The 18118-nt window shown below is 42.7% G+C and overlaps 1 protein-coding gene across 1 annotated transcript in view; it reads left to right on the forward strand.

The window, feature by feature from the left end:
• Positions 1-17280, forward strand: part of TMEM67 (transmembrane protein 67) — a 125808-nt gene extending 108528 nt beyond the window's left edge. The window contains exons 22-28 of the mRNA XM_078773451.1: positions 4764-4844; positions 5136-5252; positions 5361-5477; positions 7354-7455; positions 7850-7952; positions 12283-12425; positions 16193-17280. Of these exons, the coding sequence (XP_078629577.1) occupies positions 4764-4844; positions 5136-5252; positions 5361-5477; positions 7354-7455; positions 7850-7952; positions 12283-12425; positions 16193-16273 (744 nt within the window). The 3' untranslated portion in view covers positions 16274-17280. The remainder of the gene's footprint in view (positions 1-4763; positions 4845-5135; positions 5253-5360; positions 5478-7353; positions 7456-7849; positions 7953-12282; positions 12426-16192) is intronic.
• The last annotated feature ends 838 nt before the right edge of the window (positions 17281-18118 follow it).

The raw sequence follows: 18118 nt of genomic DNA on the forward strand, positions 1-18118 counted from the left end.
AAATCAATCATGCGACTGTCCGGAAGATCATCTACAAGTGGAGAAGATTCCAAACAACTGCCAACTTGTTCAGGCCAGGCCGCCCCAGCAAGTTCAGCCCGAGAGCAGACCGCAAGATGCTGAAAGAAGTCTCTAAGAAACCCAGAATGCCATCACGGGACCTACAGGTAGCTCTTGCCACTGTTAATGTCAAAGTGCACATGTCTACCATTAGAAAGAGGTTGCACAAATTTGATCGACATGGGAGGTGTGCCAGGAGGAAACCTTTGCTGTCCAGAAAGAACATCAGGGCAAGACTAAAGTTTTTCCAAGGAACACCTAGGCAAAGACCAGCACTTCTGGAACAATGTGCTCTGGACAGATGAGTCAAAGGTAGAGCTACAGCACAGCAAAGGTAGAGCCACAGCACCAGAAGACATATTTGGCGAAAACCAAAGACAACATTTGACCACAAGAACCTGATACCAACTGTAAAGCATGGTGGTGTAAATATTATAGTTTGGGGCAGCTTTGCTGCATCAGGGCCTGGGCAGCTCACCATCATAGAGTCCACTATGAATTCTTCATTGTACCAGAGGGTGCTTGAGGATAATGTGAGGCCATCTGTCGGAGAGTTGAAGCTCAACCGAAGGTGGACCTTGCAACATGACAATGACCCTAAACATACCAGTAAATCCACCAAGGAATGGCTGAAAAGAAAGAAATGGAGGGTTCTGGAATGGCCAAGTCAAAGCCCGTATCTAAATCCCATCGAGATGTTGTGGGGGATTTGAAACGAGCTGTGCATGCAAGAAACCCCTCAAACATCGCACAGCTGAAATAATTCTGCATGGAGGAGTGGGCAAAAATATCTCCCAGTCGATGTCAGAGCCTGGTAGACAGTTATAAGAAACGCCTCCTTGAGGTTGTTTCTGCCAAAGGGGGCAACACCACCTATTAGAGCCCAGGGTGTACTTACTTTTTCCACATGCGAAATTTGCATTTATGTTCATTTAAATTATACAATGGACTACAATATGTAAATGTTTCATGATATTTATTATATTATATCACCTTTATCTGTCAATATTGTTGAAATAAAGATCAAATAGCTGTATGTTGAAATATGTTGAAAAAGTCAAAACTTTACATGGGGTGTACTTACTTTTTTTTTTCTTTCTTCTTTTTTTGTATACTGAATCGAGGCTCGTGAAAGAGCTGACATTTACTTCACAAACAAATCAACCAGACAAACAAAATATATAAAAAGAGGGAGCGGAAGACAAGAGAATGGGAAGCACACAAACACTTGAGAGCACACACTTGAGAGCACACACACTTGAGAACATTTGAGAGCAGGGAGATGTGTGGGAGGGAGAGGGCTTGGGGGGAGGAGGCGTGGGAAGGGGGGGTGGGAGAAGTATAAAACACAAGGACACCAAGGACTTCCAGGACAGAAGTTGGTATTTCAAAAAGTGGAATTGGGGTGAAATTATCGGGGATAGAAAAGATCAAGGTTTTGGATGGGGGAAGATAAGAGATGGTGGTGAACAGCTGTTTTAAAGACCTGGAGGGTGGAGTGGGATTGAAGAGAGTGAGGGAGTTTGTTCCAGAGGCGGGAGAAAAGAGGAATGAAGGAGTGAAGGTGAGCAGAGAGTCTTGATTTTGGCAGTTTAACCATAAGAGGGTTGCAGGCAGAACTTGTGCGACCTGTAGGAATATTTGTGGGACAGAGCCCAGAGAGAGCTGGGGGGGCAAGGCCAGAGAGGTGTCGGTAGAAGACGGAAAGACCACGTGACTGTATCCCCACCAGGCTGAACAGTTTACATTTAGTATTCCACTGATAGGCCGGATCTCGATCCGGACACAAAATCGAATCGGCTCGTTTTTGTGACCTAACCAACTCATTGACCAAGTTTTCTTATGACTCGTCCACAACTTTTTGAGATATGTTCCTATATATTGCTTTAGGTCCCTTTTCTCAATGGTGAGGAATCATTTTTGAAAAAAAACACAACAATTAAAAAATTATCATGTCCACATTCGTATCTTCACCAAATCCGAATCAATTCGTCCATGTCAAACACCCGACCTGTCCACCAAGTTTCATCCGAATCCGTCCACAACTTCATGAGATATCATGCTATACCGTGGGACCCCACTATTCGCAGGGGATATGTTCCTGGAAAATCCCGCGAATTGCGAAACCGCAAATGGCAAGGCATTGTTTCAATGGAAAAAGGGGGGATATGTTCCCGAGTCGTGAAAGTCGTGACTTGGAGGGAGGAGTGTGATTGCAGAGAGTGAGGGAGTTTGTTCCAGAGGCAGGAGAAAAGAGGAATGAAAGAGGAAGGTGAGCAGAGAGTCTTGATTTTGGCAATTTCACCAGAAGGGGGTTGCTGGCAGATCTTGTGCGACCTGTAGGAATATTTGGGGGACAGAGCACAGATAGAGGTGGGGGAGCTAGGCCAGATAGGCGTCGGTTGAAGACAGAAAGACGACCAACCTGCCTGCGGTGAATGAGTGAAAGGCCCTCACAATCGGCTTCATTGTGGGAGATTCCAATGATTCTGAAAGCTTTGGTTTCAACAGTGTGAAGCCGAGCCAGGTGTGAGGCAGGAGCACCAGCCCAGAGGGGAGAGCAGTATTCCATTGAGCTGCGGATGAAAGCCTTGTATGTGGTGAGGAGCTCAGGTGTGTCAAGGAAGGACTTCGCACGACAGAGGATGCCCAGTCGGCGACTGGCTTTGGAGGCCAGCTTGGAAATGTGGTTTTCCCAGGAAATATCATGGCAGACAGTGAGACCCAAAAGCTTGAGCGACAGAACTTCTTGGAGAGGATTTTTCAGAAAGTACATGGGAGGGTTGTCCAGTCGGTCCAGATTGAAAGACATGTTCCACTTGTTTGACCAGTCTGTGATTTTGTCCAGGTCTGCAGAGAGTGAGGAGACTGTAGACTGCTGAACTGAGGGATGTGGAATAGAGAGACAGAGAGTGGAGTCATCAGCAAAGAGATAGAGAGGATTTTCCAGAGAGTCGGAGAGATCATTGACGAAGACCAGAAAAAGCACAGGACCCAGAACACTGCCTTGGGGAACTCCAGCCTGAACAGGAAGGGGAGATGAGAGAAATCCATTCAGGGCCACACGTTGACTATGACCAGAGAGGAAGTCCGCAAGCCATGTGTGGAGATTTCCATGGATACCATAGGATGAGAGTTTGGTGAGCAGAGCGGGGTGCCAGACCGTATCGAAGGCACGTGACATGAGGTTTACGTAGTGTTGACATGTTTACGCAGCTGATGGAAACTCCCCCGAAGCGTTTTCATTGTGTAAGATCTCTGATGATGCTTTAACATAAATTTCAAACTGTAATAGATTTAATGAAGCGTTTGCATTCTACAATTCATGGGGTTGACTTGTTTACACATCTCGTGGGATATCCCGCAAAGCTCGCTTATAGTGCGGCTAAAATTAGTGGCCGCGAAAGCCATGAAAACGCAAAGCACACAGCAGTGAATGTATAAGCAGGTCATGGTCGCGGCTCGTACAAGACGGTTTTTTTGCATATGTCCAGCTGCTTTATGCATGGCTGGTGAAAGATGGATTTTATAAATACCGTATGTCAAGCTGAAAAAAACGCAAATTCGCGCAACACGGCCGCAAATAGAAAAAAAAAAGAGAAACGCAAAAAAGAAACAGGTCGCATTTTATCAACCGCTAATTGCGGAACCGCGAATAGTGGGGTCCATCTGTATATCCCTTTTGGCCCCATCTCTCAAAGTTGAAGAATCCCTTTAAAACATTTTAGTATCCGGATCTTCACCAACATCTAAACAATTTGTCCTTTTCACACACCCAACTTGTCATTCCAATTTCGGCTGAATCCATACACAACTTTTTAGATATCCTACTCAAAGATAAACAGATAGGGGTGAAAATATAACCTCCGTCCAACGCACTTATCGTTCAATTAAAACTCACTGAAGCACAGGTAAACTGCTCAATGCCAAACTCTTAACTTCACAAAGCAAATGTGAGAGCAGCCAGCCAATAGTGTGTCGTCAGGTGCTTCCTTTACTGGAGCAGAAGTGTCACTTTTTGGCCGCTCTAAGCCAATCATATGACTGACAAGTCTCAGTCACATTTCAATGAAACTATCATTGATAAGCAAAAAAAACTTTACATACCAAATGTCAGAAATGTGTCTTTATCCCCACAGGCATCACCTCCAGGGAAGTGTGACCAGAGCCACATCAACTTGTTCCCCCCTCTAGAAATAACAATTCACCTTATCTCGTTTGCAATATCTGCTGTCTCTCTGAGAATTAAATAAAGCTGTCATGTCATCCACACTGAACAATATTCAAATGATCAAAATGAAGGAATGATAATGCTTTGTTTGGTAAGTGTATCTAGCAATATGGTGGAAAAGCAACTTGTGTGATACCTACAGGGAGTTTCTTTGCAAAACCTTTAAAATGCAATCTGAAACTGATGCAAACCTAGACCATTTTGACTCTTGCCTTAACCACATCACCGATTAGAACTTTCATGAGCCTTGCAAAACGAAAAGATTATGCTTTGTGTGTTCGTTTCTGCAAACAATGAAAAGTATCTGATGTTGTACTTCACGTTCTCAAAAGATCTATCCTCAACTGAACCATTTTATTCTGAAGTCAAATTGTTTACATGTTTGTTTTTGTCATGTATTCACTTTCTGTGGTCAGAAGGCTGGGGTGATTTCATCTCCAGGATATCTGTTGTTATTGTTGTTGTTTTACAGATGGGGTTTCACTCACTGTGCTATGAACGTTTCATTGAGGACAAGATCAGGCAGTTTGTAGATCTCTGCTCCATGAGTAATGTAAGTTGATCCCACACTTCATGAGAAAAAACAAAGCCGAACACTCGTTGAAGAAAGATTATGATTGTGCTATGTTCGGGAATGCAGCCAGTCAGAAATTTGGGATGATGGGGAGGTATGAAAGGGAAAATTCTCATGTTGCTAATGGTAGACGAAGTTGTAGCTAAGTGTTCTGAATGCTTGCCTATGACCTTTAATCACTACGTTTGAGCATACGTTTGAGTGCAAAGTCAAGAACCTTATTGATTGCCAAGAGAAAAAAAAAGTAAATTGAGACCATGTTGTGTTTAGGTCTCGGTCCTGATCTTTTCACATTTCAACTTTGGCTATTATATTCATGGGCGCTCCGTTCATGGCCGTGGTGATGCCAGCATCGACGAGATGTACACAAATCTCAAAAAGGAGGAGGTATGTATATAAATCACTGGTAATGGTATAAAAAGAAGGTTGACACAGACATCTCTTGTGATGTCCAGACAACTAGCTGTGGCTTTGAACACATCTTGTCTGGAGCAGGAGAACCGATGCAGCTGCAGGGGTCTGCTGCCCAATGCTGACGTTCAGACATTTGAAGTGGCCACCAGCATCAACATGCGAAGACACTTTGAAGCCATAAACCAACCATTTGCCATGGTATTTCTATGCAGTTTTGTTTGATGTGGCTGATAATTGTGTGCGCTGGTGGTGCCTAAAATATGGTTACATTATGCTACTTTCTGATTGATCCTTATTAAATTGTGAAGCCCCATTAACTCTCCCCAATCCAAGGTTTTCAAGGTTTTCTTCCTTGCAATTCCGTGATTAAGAGATTGCAACTGTATCCATCTAGTTCACCCTCTGTGTCCTCGCCTTGGCCTCATTCTTCCCCATTTCTCCAAGTCTCCCTATATTTTATCCCTCAACCCTGCTGTTGGTGTATCTTCTACTGTTCTTTTCATTTTGTTACGTCCTGATCCTATCTGTGTTCTCTCTCCTCCACGAGCCTCGGCACTGTATACAAAAAGTTGTTTTTGCATCCTTTTTGTCGACGGGAGTGATGTTTGCTGACTTGCAGGCCAATGAGGGAGAGTGTGGGGGCAAAGGAAAAGGACATGCATAGAGAAGATATGGGGGAAGCAAGATTGGCAGAGCAGGATTTTATAACATCGGCACTGATGCCATCTGGGCCCGTCACCAAAGCAGGGTCAAAGCTGGACAGAACTTTCTTTACCTTATCGAGTGAGAAGGAAACAAAGTCCAGTGAGCTGATGGTACAAGAGAGTATGATGAGGACAGAGCAGGTTGGGTTATTGACATGAGATTTTGGAGGCTTACACTGTTCATACCCTCTGTCTCTGCTTTTCCTTCAGTCTCAATCTAAAGAAAATACAAGTCAGGAGACGACGATGGTTCACGAGCGAGCGGTATTCAATGACAAAGGACGGACTATAACCGACACAGGCCCGGAATGGGGGGTCGGGGGTCCACGTGGCAGGTGTCGGCCCCCGACATGTGGTGTACATGCCTATTTACAAAGGGCCCCAATGCGCTGCGTGCGCAGGCCTTTAAGACCCAGCTGCACATAATTGTGTGTGTTGCTGGCCTGGAAATGTCAAAACGAAGGTTACTGACCTTGAAATGAGATAGAAAATAATGTATAATCAGTTATGAGGTTAGTTAGCTACACAATACCGAAAATTCGGTTCGATTCCGACAACTTTGAAACTTTGACCTTTGTGACCTTCAAAGGTCAAAGGTCGAAGATTCTGAAATTTGTTGGAAAACTTGTATTTCATGATGTATCTGATAAATATAAGATCATGTACGACATTTCACCCTATCAGGAAGCGAACAATGTAATAAAACCATCAAAAATCGAATTTTCTAAATTTCGTGACCTTGTGACCTTGACCTTGGGGCGAAAATGAAAAATCGAGCTCGGTGGGGCTGGACACACGACATTGGCCTAACCAAGTACCGAAACCCCTGTCAGATTCCACCAAACCCCTCGGAGAAGATGTAGCTTGAACTCGCTTACCCCCTAAAAAGACATCTTTTTCGGGCGTGGCTCCGCCCACAATGGGCGCAATACACCCACTCAAGGCAGGACACAACTAGATCATGATATCAACCTCCCACCCAAGTTTCATCAAGATCGGATGATGTCATCTGGTAGTTATGCTGCAGACAGACAGACACACAGACACACACGCATGACGAATATAGTGGTCACTCTGTTTGATAACTCGGGAACCAATAAATAGGCAATGCTCAGGTCCGCCGTTTTGACCATTTGGTGATCTTCACCTGTGACTTCAGGCATCATGTCACATGCCCAGTGTTAAGTGTTCTGCTAGTGTGTGTGTGTGTGTGTGTGTGGTTTGGTCTGGTCAAGTGTATGTATGGGTAGAGTGAGCCACCAAAGTAAAATGGTCAATATTTTGGTATCAAGATATGCGTTGCTTGTTATTTCCAAGAGCATGTTCCATTTTTCCAGAGTGAAAGGGATGCATAATGTATGTGTTTACAGGTCGTACCTGCCAGGTTAAAAGGACAGGCTCTTGGGGTCGTGGAAGAGAATATACGATCTTACCACATAATGAACCGTTTCCTTTCGGCCTTCATCGATCATGTGAGTCATTTATGCAAAATGCTGCCTTAGCTCGGTTTCAAATTTTGTGTAAAAATGGTTTAGTTTTATTACAAAAATTGTGAATCCATTATTTTTCATTTTTCTCGTCCATGATTGAGATGTGACAATGTGACATACATGTCACCTAGTCTTCGGAAGCATAAAATTATAAAAACAATAAAAAAGAATTATTGCCTCGAGGGTTACTAATATTTCCCGGAATGTTTTCATATCTTTCGACCAATATATTGTTGAACTTGGTCCTGCATGCAAAGGTTTCTATTTCGTAAAATAAATCGAGATTTTGAAAACTCTGTCAGGGACTGTGTACAAGCATTGCTTTGTGAACATCAACCCAAACATATCGTGTCAATTCCTACATTGCACTTCCCAGGTTTACAAGGACGTGGATTATATTGTGCGAGATAAAACTACACTGGAGAAGGTGTTGGACATGGAGATCCAAGAACCACTGGACAAGTGCCTGTTCTACAATGGTATGCAACACAACCTTTACACACTCAAACACAAATATGTCTTTTACTAAACCTAAGGTTATTTGATTGATCGATATCTGAGCAGCAGTCGATAATGCACGATCTTTCAATATCCAGAAGCAGCTATAACTTCCCCGAACTCTCGCAATCTTTTATTGAGCATCTTGAAAGCACAACTTCGACTGAGTCGGCCTCGACCCGGAAGTGACGTGTACACGCAGTATATCCGGTTGTTGTATATTCCCGATGGTGAGGTCTAGATTTTGTATAAATCAGATTGCACACTTCAACTCTTTTGTTCTATGCTTCTTCCATTTGTGGAACCAGCCTCCAGAACCTGACCTCTCCCACTCTTCTCTCAAAGGCTTCAAAAGCAGGCAGTGCACCGCCAATTCATGTCATCCCCCATCCTTGCCCACACACTTTATTACTCCCATTAATCCTTTCTAACCCAACCTTCTTTCTTGCATGTTGCATTGTTGCAGTGTTGTCTTCCCTCCTATCTCTCCTCTTTTCCTCTTTGTTCATCCCTTGCTTATTGTTTGTATTGCCCTATTTACCAGTTAATACCACCCCCTTCATCATGCTATTCTATGTACGGTATCTCAATCTTTTAGAAAAGAAACGACTATGATATCAAATCGACAATATAATATTTCAGAGTTTGATTTTGGTTTCTCTTAAAGCCATTTTTAAAATCATAAACCTAGTATTTGTGTACAAATTAAATGAGCTGAATTCAAATATTTTAGGGTTGGAGACCGTCTGTTATTACATAACATACAAAGCCTGTCAAAATGACAAGCGACTCTACTGTATTTTCACACTATTCAACATTAAAAAACACACTAAAACTGAAATTACGTACAAACACATTCATTTATTAGACAAATTGCTCATCTCTTTATTTGAGCAATGTATAGGCCACAGACTGCTTCCGCGATTGCTCCCGCAAGTAATTAAAAAAAAAAAAAACAACCTGGTATGCATACATGAAGCAAAAACATGCATACTGCTTATGTGCATATACGAGGGCCAGTCAATAAGTAACCTTAAAATGGAGATATAAATTTGAGAATGTAATGTGTGTAGTTGTGGACGACATATGTTATATCTATGGGTAAGAGTCATGTTTTGCCTGTTTTAGATCTGGCAACATTGAGCGTATGACGTCAGTAGAGCAGTTCCAAGATGGCGGCTCCCTCAGAAGCATGCATCAGGGAGGAGCAACGTTCTGTCATCCGTTTCTTGGGAAGTGAGGGTGTGAATCCCAGTGAAATCCATCGCAGAATGAAGATGCAATATGGTGACGCATGTTTATTGCTGCAGCAGATATACGACTGGGACAGGAAGTTTAAAAGTAGAGTGCCCAGTGTGGCAGACGCTGCTCACCCGGGCCGGGCTCACACAGCCGACACACCAGAAATGGTTGCGGTAGTTGAGCGCGTGCTAAGGGAAAACCGTCGCATTACTCTGGATGAAGTGGTCTCCGAATCGAACATTAGCCATGGTTCAGCACACCATATCATTCACAACGTGCTGGGGTTCCGCGAAGTGTCTGCAAGGTGGGTGTCGAGACAACTCACACCCAAACTGAAAGAACGGCGAGTGGATGCATGTGAAGAACTTCTGCGACGTAACGAAACAGAAGGCGATGCTTTCTTACAGCGCGTAGTGACGGGATGAAAGCTGGGTCCACTACTTTCAGCCAGAAACGAAGAGGGAAAGCAAAGAGTGGCGCCATTCAACTTCAACGAAGCCCAAAAAATTCCGCACACAGATGTCCGCTGGAAAAGTGATGCTAACGCTCTTCTGGGGTAGCAGAGGCCCACTTATAGAGCATTACATGCCCAGAGGGACCACAGTCACCAGTGCATCATACTGCGACCTCCTTAAAACTCCTGAAACCAGCAATCAGATCAAAACGCCATGGACTACTCACTACCAGTGTTTTGCTGCAGCATGACAATGCTCGGTCCCATACTGCCCGCGCTACAGCTGCAACAATCGAGGACCTGCATTTTGAGTGTCTTCCTCATCCACCCTACTTGCCAGACCTCGCCCCTTCGGATTACCACATATTTGGGCCACTTAGAGGCACTTGGTGGAACCACTTTGCGATCCAACAAAGAGGTCCAAGAGGCGGTAGACGAATGGCTACACAAGCAGCCAAATTTTTTTTTTCTAGAACAATCCAGGCCTTCGTAAAGCGCTGGAAAAAATTCATTGAACGCAATGGAGATTATGTTGAAAAATAACAGTTGTTACACACGTACACTACCGGTCAAAAGTTTTAGAACACCTCCATTTTCCAGTTTTTATTGAAATTTACGCAGTTTAATGTCTCAATGTACTCTGAAATTAAGCATAGAACAAATAAACAATTGGAGATTTAAAAAAAGAAATCATAGAATCATTTTGTTTAACAAAATTTAATTAAATTTTTGACTCAGCAAAGTAGCCACCTTTTGCAGATATAACCGCCGAACACACTCGTGGCATTCTTTCTACAATGGAAATCAAATATTGTTCGGGAAGTTCTTCCCAACACTGTTGCAGAAGTTCCCACAAATGTGTTGCACTTGTAGGTTGCTTTGCTTTCCCCTTCTGTCCAGTTCATCCCAAACCAGCTCGATGGGGTTTAAGTCTGGAGACTGTGCTGGCCATTCCATGATTTGAAGCCTACCGTCTTGTTCTTTTCCTCGAAGGTAGTTTTGACATAGCCTGGAGGTGTGTTAGGGTCATTATCTTGCTGTAGGATGAACCCCTGACCAACTAGGTGTATACCAGAGGGTATTGCATGGCGCTGCAAAATGCTGTGGTAGCCCTTTTGGTTCAGGGTGCCAGGCACTCTGTGCAAGTCGCCGACTCTGGATCCAGCAAAAGAGCCCCAGACCATCACGCTTCCTCCTCCATGTTTGACAGTTGGTGTCACACACTGAGGAACCATCCTTTCGCCTACTCGACGGCGTACAAAAACCCTGCATGATGAACCAAATATTTCAAATTTTGATTCATCAGTCCATAAGACCTTCTTCCAGTCTTCAGTAGTCCACTGGCAGTGCTTCATGGCCCAGGCAAGCCTCTTTTTTCTTATTTTGCCATCTGAGCAATGGCTTTCTTACTGCCACTCGACCTGTCAAACATGCAGCTCGAACTCTTCTCTTCACAGTTGCAACTGAGACTTGCTTACTTCGACCTGTGTTAAGCTGTGCTTGAAGCTGTTGTCCTGTGAGCCGCCAATGACGCAAGCTGTTGACTCTCAGAAACTTGTCTTCTGATTCTGTTGTGGCTTCGGGTCTGCCAGACCTCTTCCTGTCAGAGTTTCCTCCAGTTTCCACGTGCCTTTTGATGGTGTAGGAAACTGTACTCACTGACACCTTGGCTTTCTTTGCAATGTCTCCAAAGGAAAGACCTACACTTTTAAGGGTTGTAATGGTCTGTCTGTCTTCCTTTGTTAATTGCCTTTTTCTCGCCATTATGATAGCAACATTAAACTGCGTAAATTTCAATAAAAACCGGAAAAATTGAGGCGTTCTAAAACTTTTGACCGGTAGTGTACATGCAATAAACAAGTTGTGAAAAATATTTTAAGGTTACTTATTGACTGTCCCTCATATAATACATCGTGGATATATTGCTCGGATAATTCCACTTGCACTAGCTGGACCATGGGTTAACACCGAAGGCCTGCAGCTTCACAAAATGGCGTATTTTTTTTTTCAGGTTACAATTGTGGTGGAATTAGGCCAGCTGGCCAACGAATGGGGCAATGGCAATCCATTCGCATGTACATGATCCAAAAATGAATTGGCTTTTATATATATTAGATGCAGCATTTTGGCACCCTACTCACTCCTTAGCACTCACAATCTACCTTTGTCTGTCCCACAAATCCTCCCATATTTCTTCTTTCACTAATTTATGTTACTCTCTTCAACCCCATTAATATTAAAGAAGTATACGACTTCTTCTGAGGTTGCTTAATACTACAATACCCCTAACGTCCTACTCAATTTCGTTTTTTGCTGAAGGGTAATTGATTGTCTTAGGGTGCAGGTGCACAGACTTAATAAATAGCTATATTTGATTGGCGGAGGGCAGAGGAGGGGAGGTGTGTGTGTTCTTCTTTGTGCCATTTGAAACTACCTCAGCAAATGGACGGGGCTCGGGTGATTGCAAATCTAGGTTTTAATTTTTAAATCCTCCATGGTGTTATTGCTTGTGTAGATAATTTTAAATCTGAAAACATAGGTTGACTGCCAGAACAATTCAAGGTCCAAATGAGCTGTTGGGATATTACTGGCTCTTCATTTACTGTGTGAACTAGATCCAAGGCACTCATTCAGCCGTGTACTTTGCTACGGTCATTCCTCCACACTGCTCTTCTTCGAAATGTTGCTCTTCTGCGTGGTGGACCTGGCTTCACAAGATCTCGTTCTGGCTGCTGTCATAACATACTTCATGCAAGCTGTAAGTTATTTTTGCAATCTTACTGGCCGTTTCTGTACTGTGCCCCAAAAGGTCCATATCCGATAGACATCAAACAATAGATGTACTCGTGCAGTGCTCCTCACTACATTATGTACTCGTACTCATGCACTATGCTGTACATATAGATCGTCGGTTCTGCAGACAGTTTCTTGGCTATGTTTGTAATCCCAGACTCGACTGAGGGTGCAGGGATTTGTCATTTATTCATGGTGCCGGTGATAGCTCGCTGACTCTTCTCCATGGACACCATAGCATCTTTAACGTCCACCAACGAATGCTGGCAGAATGGACGCCCATATTAACGTCCATCTGAGGGACACACGTTGATGAATCACCTTGCGTGTGAATCACTAATGACAGTTTGTAACTGGGCTGAGACTCAAACCCAAGCTAGAGAGCTCAGAGATGAGTGTGCGTACTTCTCAGCTATCCTTCCAGTCATTACATTATGTGATTCATATAATTTGTAATGACAACAACCATATTTGGTAGAACCACAAAAATGAAAACCTATACAAACCTCGGGTTGTGCGTTATCCCATTCACTCCACAGGTAATTTGAGGTTTCAAAATTGACACTGTAGTTTAAACCATCTCTCAATGTGATAAATTAAATAAGCAATTGCCATGACCAATTTGTATTTTATTATTTCACAACTCAATGAAAGGGTTTCCCATCTCGCAAATTACTTTGCGATATAATCTTGAAACTGAAACATTTTTGTTGCTTCCTCAGTAAGACTTTTGTTTAAGGGACAAAGCAGCTGTAGGACTTGCAACGGACCATTATATTATCAAGGCAAAGGAAAAATTAGTTCATGCTTGTTGACTTGTTTATAATTTATTTAATTAGCAGGGTTTGTTTTTCATTATCATTTGTATTATAAACACAGCTTTAAAATACTTTCATCGAGATAATTTGAATACAGAATACAACTGAGTTTTTGTTTCTGCAATTTTGTTTCTACAATTTCTAAGGCTCATGGAAGAGCTGTTACACAGGAGACAGACAGCAGACAACACAGTTACACAGGACTTGACATCGGACAAAGACGGCCGTTGATCTTGGGGGAAGTTACTTCCTGGAACACGGTGAAGAGCGGCACCATCCGGTGGTGGCGCTTTTCTCTCCGTGGTGAGTGGGGCAACTGGGGCATGTAGAGGAGAAATCTCTCTCCTCAAGGGATGCCAGCCCAAGTGAGGAGGCAGTATATGCCATTTTCTAAATATTTGGTATGACTCAGCATGGGTCAGAATCAATCGACTGACCTAGATTCAGACGGATAATTATCTAACTATTATGTTACGGAGTCTGGTACTTACAAAATATATCTTCTCTCTCCTTAGAGTTCAGGGGAAAGGGACACCTTTACTGTATTCAAATAGTCTTTGTGGGACTTTTTGTCTGATCCCAAGTCGAGGTTCATAATTTGATTGCATGATGAAGTGTGTCCTGAGTTTGGTTTTGTCCTGAGCTTGTGTGTTCCTTTAGATATCCTTAGCAACAGTACAGCTCACCAGCAGTATATCCAATATCCATACATACAGTCACGTGAAAAAGTAAGTACACCCCATGCAAAGTTTTGACTTTTTCAACATATTTCAACATACAGCTATTTGATCTTCATTTCAACAATATTGATAGATAAAGGTGATATAATATAACAAATATCATGAAACATTTACATTTTGTGGTCCATTGTATAATTTAAATAAACATAAATACAAATTTCGCATGTGGAAAAAGTAAGTACACTGCCACATTTATCACTACTTCAAATACCTAAAATTAGAATCAGGTGCACCAGCTCAGGTGCAAATGATTAGAACATCGTTAGAGAGGATCTTGGAGGAACCTGTCTTATTTAAACCTCAGACATTTCGTTTGGTTTGCTCTTTGTTGTTGAAGTGTGTGGCGTCACCATGCCTAGATCAAAAGAGCTCTCTGAGGCCTTCAGAAAGGTTATAGATGCCTACGAGTCTGGGAAGGGATTTTAAAAGATCTCCAAACAATTTGAAATCAATCATTCGACTGTCCGGAAGATCATCTACAAGTGGAGAAGATTCCAAACAACTGCCAACTTGTTCAGGCCAGGCCACCCCAGCAAGTTCAGCCCGAGAGCAGACCGCAAGATGCTGAAAGAAGTCTCTAAGAACCCCAGAATGTCATTACGGGACCTACAGGTAGCTCTTGCCACTGTTGATGTCAAAGTGCACGAGTCTACCATGAGAAAGAGGCTGCACAAATTTGATCTACATGGGGGTGAGGTGTTTTGAATTACGTGGTGGTGAGGTGTTTTGAATTACTTGGTGGTGGGGTGTTTTGAATTACGTGGTGACTGCACTGTACACCACTATATATATATATATATACTGCACTGTACACCGATGAGCTTTACATAGTGCTGGATTGTGTTACGGATTCGTCACTTCCATTGTTGTGGTTTTCATCCACTTGAAACATTTTTGGTTGTATGTACTATTATTGTTATCGTTTAAGTGAAATAGAGATCACTGTTTTCAAAAGATAAAAAAAGTTAGTGTTTTAAAAGAAACCGGAAACCGGATCGGGAACCGGACAAAAAAAAGAGGGAGAAGAAGAAGGAATAAAGGAGGCGGAGCAAGTGAGGTCGGAGAAGAAGCCGAGCGGTGTTGAGGTTTTGAGCCAACGCTGGCGAACGAGGGTCACGACTGAGCTTTGGGTTTCCTGGGAAAGGGATTCCTGCGACAGAGTTGTTATCGCTGTGACAGATAAACCTGTATGACAGGTTTTGTGGTTGATTCCGAAGAGAATCATTAGAGTGCTGTTACGTCTCGAGAACGGACCGTTGGCCATTTTGCCTCGCGCCTGACTTCGCCTCGCTCCAGGTTTTTCACCTCGCTTCAACCATTGCACCGCATCCAGACGTTAACCTGGTGTGTGTGTGTTATTTGTGTAACGTTGATTTTGAGTGGGAAATTGCGGTTCGCCGATTGGGAGCCGTTGAACGTCCATACCCGAAGGTGTGATTTCCCAGCCGTCTCTTGAGGACACTTTTGCCTATCTTTGGCAGTGTGACTGTCAACCGAGCGGGATTCTGATCTCGATACAACATCGTTCTGACGATCACTGGAGCGTGGATCGACTTTGGTTTGAAGCTGGGACAGAGACATTGGGAATGTTATTTTCGCTCACTTGGAGCACAATGAGTTATATTGTACGAAACTGATGGTACCATCATAGGAATGATATATTGGTTGTACAATTGATTAATATTGTTATTGTACTGTTATTCTTGTGTGACCTTAATACAATACTTGTTTGTTGGTAACAATTGGTGTGGTTTCACCATTGATCTTTGACATACAGAATAACACATCTTTCTGCCGTGACTCCTCTCGGGGCTCGGAGGTACACCGTGACCGGGGTTTGGGGAGGAGCACGTAACAATTGGATTGCTGGTTTGCTGGCAAACAAATCCACATACAACTTCCAAATGGAACAGTGTCATTATAGGGCACCGTTATGGAGCATGTCATCCTTTTGGATGGGATGTTAAACTGACTGTTTCCTATGTAATATGTACTTTACACTTACCCTGTGACTTACCAGTACCTACTCTGGTCAATTCAGCGAAACACAAAGGTGTTTAAGCATGACCTGCACATTGCATTATTCGGACACTTTGTACGGTGGCTCAGAAAGCCTCTATGAAAGTGGAGCAGACTCAGTCGGATCAAATGCTAAACTATTCATTTCGTTTCAGGCTTTTTGCAGCATCTGGCAGTCTCTTGGCAAGAGAAACTTGGCTAAGAAGACGTTGGTGGACAAAAGATTCCTTATCTGACTTCCTTTAAAATTCGAAGTTATAAAGTTGCATTTATAATCACTACTGATAGGTTTTTTTCTCCATCCTGTTACCCTGTTAATGGAATTCCCTTTACGACAAGGTCTATTGTACAAATGTTGTTGACATTGGTCATACTTTATTCTTCCAACCAGTATTGAGCAATATCGGATTAAACATGTATTTGAAGCTGGTAAACTTGTCCTTATCTGAAAAAATTAGGAAATGTTACTTCATGCATTTAATTTATCATCATGTTTGCACAAAAATCAGATAATCAGATAATATCACATGTCCAAAACAAGAAATGCCCAAAAACGTTTCGCAAAAGGAAGAACTCAAATGTTCAACATGGATGTCTTGATATGCAAACAATATTGCAACTAGAGAGGTCATAGAACACATTACTCCGATGCAGTCGTGAGAAAAAGGACGTCAGGAAGGGTCATTTAAACTCTAGATTTGCTAATTAGCTTTCTTCGTGAATTTTGATTTTAATTACAGGTGCCATGACAACCACACGAAGCTGATAGATCAAATAGAACAGTCCAGAACTGAGCCTTCTGCCAACTCTTCTTGGAGAAACTGATGATTGTGTAACAATCTTTGACAAAAAGATGCACTTAAACAAACATCATTTGGATGACGTTAGCTCTGCTGTTGCATCTCCAGGCACGGCCATTTTGTCTGAAACTTACTGTTCGCCTTCAGAGCATGTGGCAAATTTGATTGGTTGAGATGGCGTAAAATTTTGCCCATGTACTGTTAAAGTGAAGGTTTTGTGTTGTACTTCACAAACATTCTGCTCTATCACCTATCATTTGCCCAAGGTCACCTTCCATCTGCTTGGAAATCAGCCAGCATCAACTTCATCAACCATCTTTGCTGCTGATAAATATGGCGTGTGCAAAAATCACTTTCACTTCAATGCAAACTGTTCGGTGATTGGTTTGTACTTTGTACCCACGTTTAAAATGAGTGAAATTAAACATTTTGAAAATTTTGAATTATTCTCACTCAGATTTCAACATCAGTCACCATAATGCATATTGCTAAGTTGTTTAAACTTTCTATATACAGGTATCCCCTGCATAACGAAGGGTTTACGTACCTTTATATCCATTCATTATGTGGGACTTTGTTGTCCATTATTTATAATGTAAAATTTACACTTTGTTTCCCAACGATAATGTTTCAGTCTAAAAGCAAAGGCATATGCTTGGTATAACGGATGGTTTTAGTTGCAAGTAACACTTGCAATTAAATTTATACATAAAGTTAATTTAGTTGTAACACCAAAACAATGTTACGCAAACCCATTGCTCTGTACCCACCTTACCCAGTCATACCCAGCTGCTCCTGGACTCTGTGTGCCCTCTCCCAACAAAGTGGAGAGGTTTCTGTCAAACCTCGACTGATTCTGCAACTGGACCAGACGGCATTAGCCCACGGGTCCTAAAATCCTGCTCTGCTGCTCTTTCACACCCTCTCTCTGTTCTCTTCACCCTCTCGTTTTCTCAAGGTCATCTGCCCTCTACTTAGAAATAGGCCAACATCACCGCTTCACATAAAAAGGTGCAAAAATAGATCCTTGCAACTACAGACCAATCAGCCTGCTCCCAATAATAAGCAAGGTCCTGGCATCCATCATCGCTTCTCATATCAAATCCTTCCTCTTCTCCAATGGCTTGATCTCTGATCATCAATTTGGATTCAGACCAGGTCACTCTACTCTGGACATGCTGCTTCTGCTGGCTCAACAATGGATGGAGGTTCTCAACGCCAAACAGGAAATCAGAGCTGTCTCCCTTGACATATCTCGTGCCTTCGATACGGTCTGGCACC

This window comes from Myxine glutinosa, chromosome 2 (genome assembly GCF_964187855.1).
Source record: "Myxine glutinosa chromosome 2, kmMyxGlut1.1, whole genome shotgun sequence".
Lineage (NCBI taxonomy): Eukaryota > Metazoa > Chordata > Myxini > Myxiniformes > Myxinidae > Myxine > Myxine glutinosa.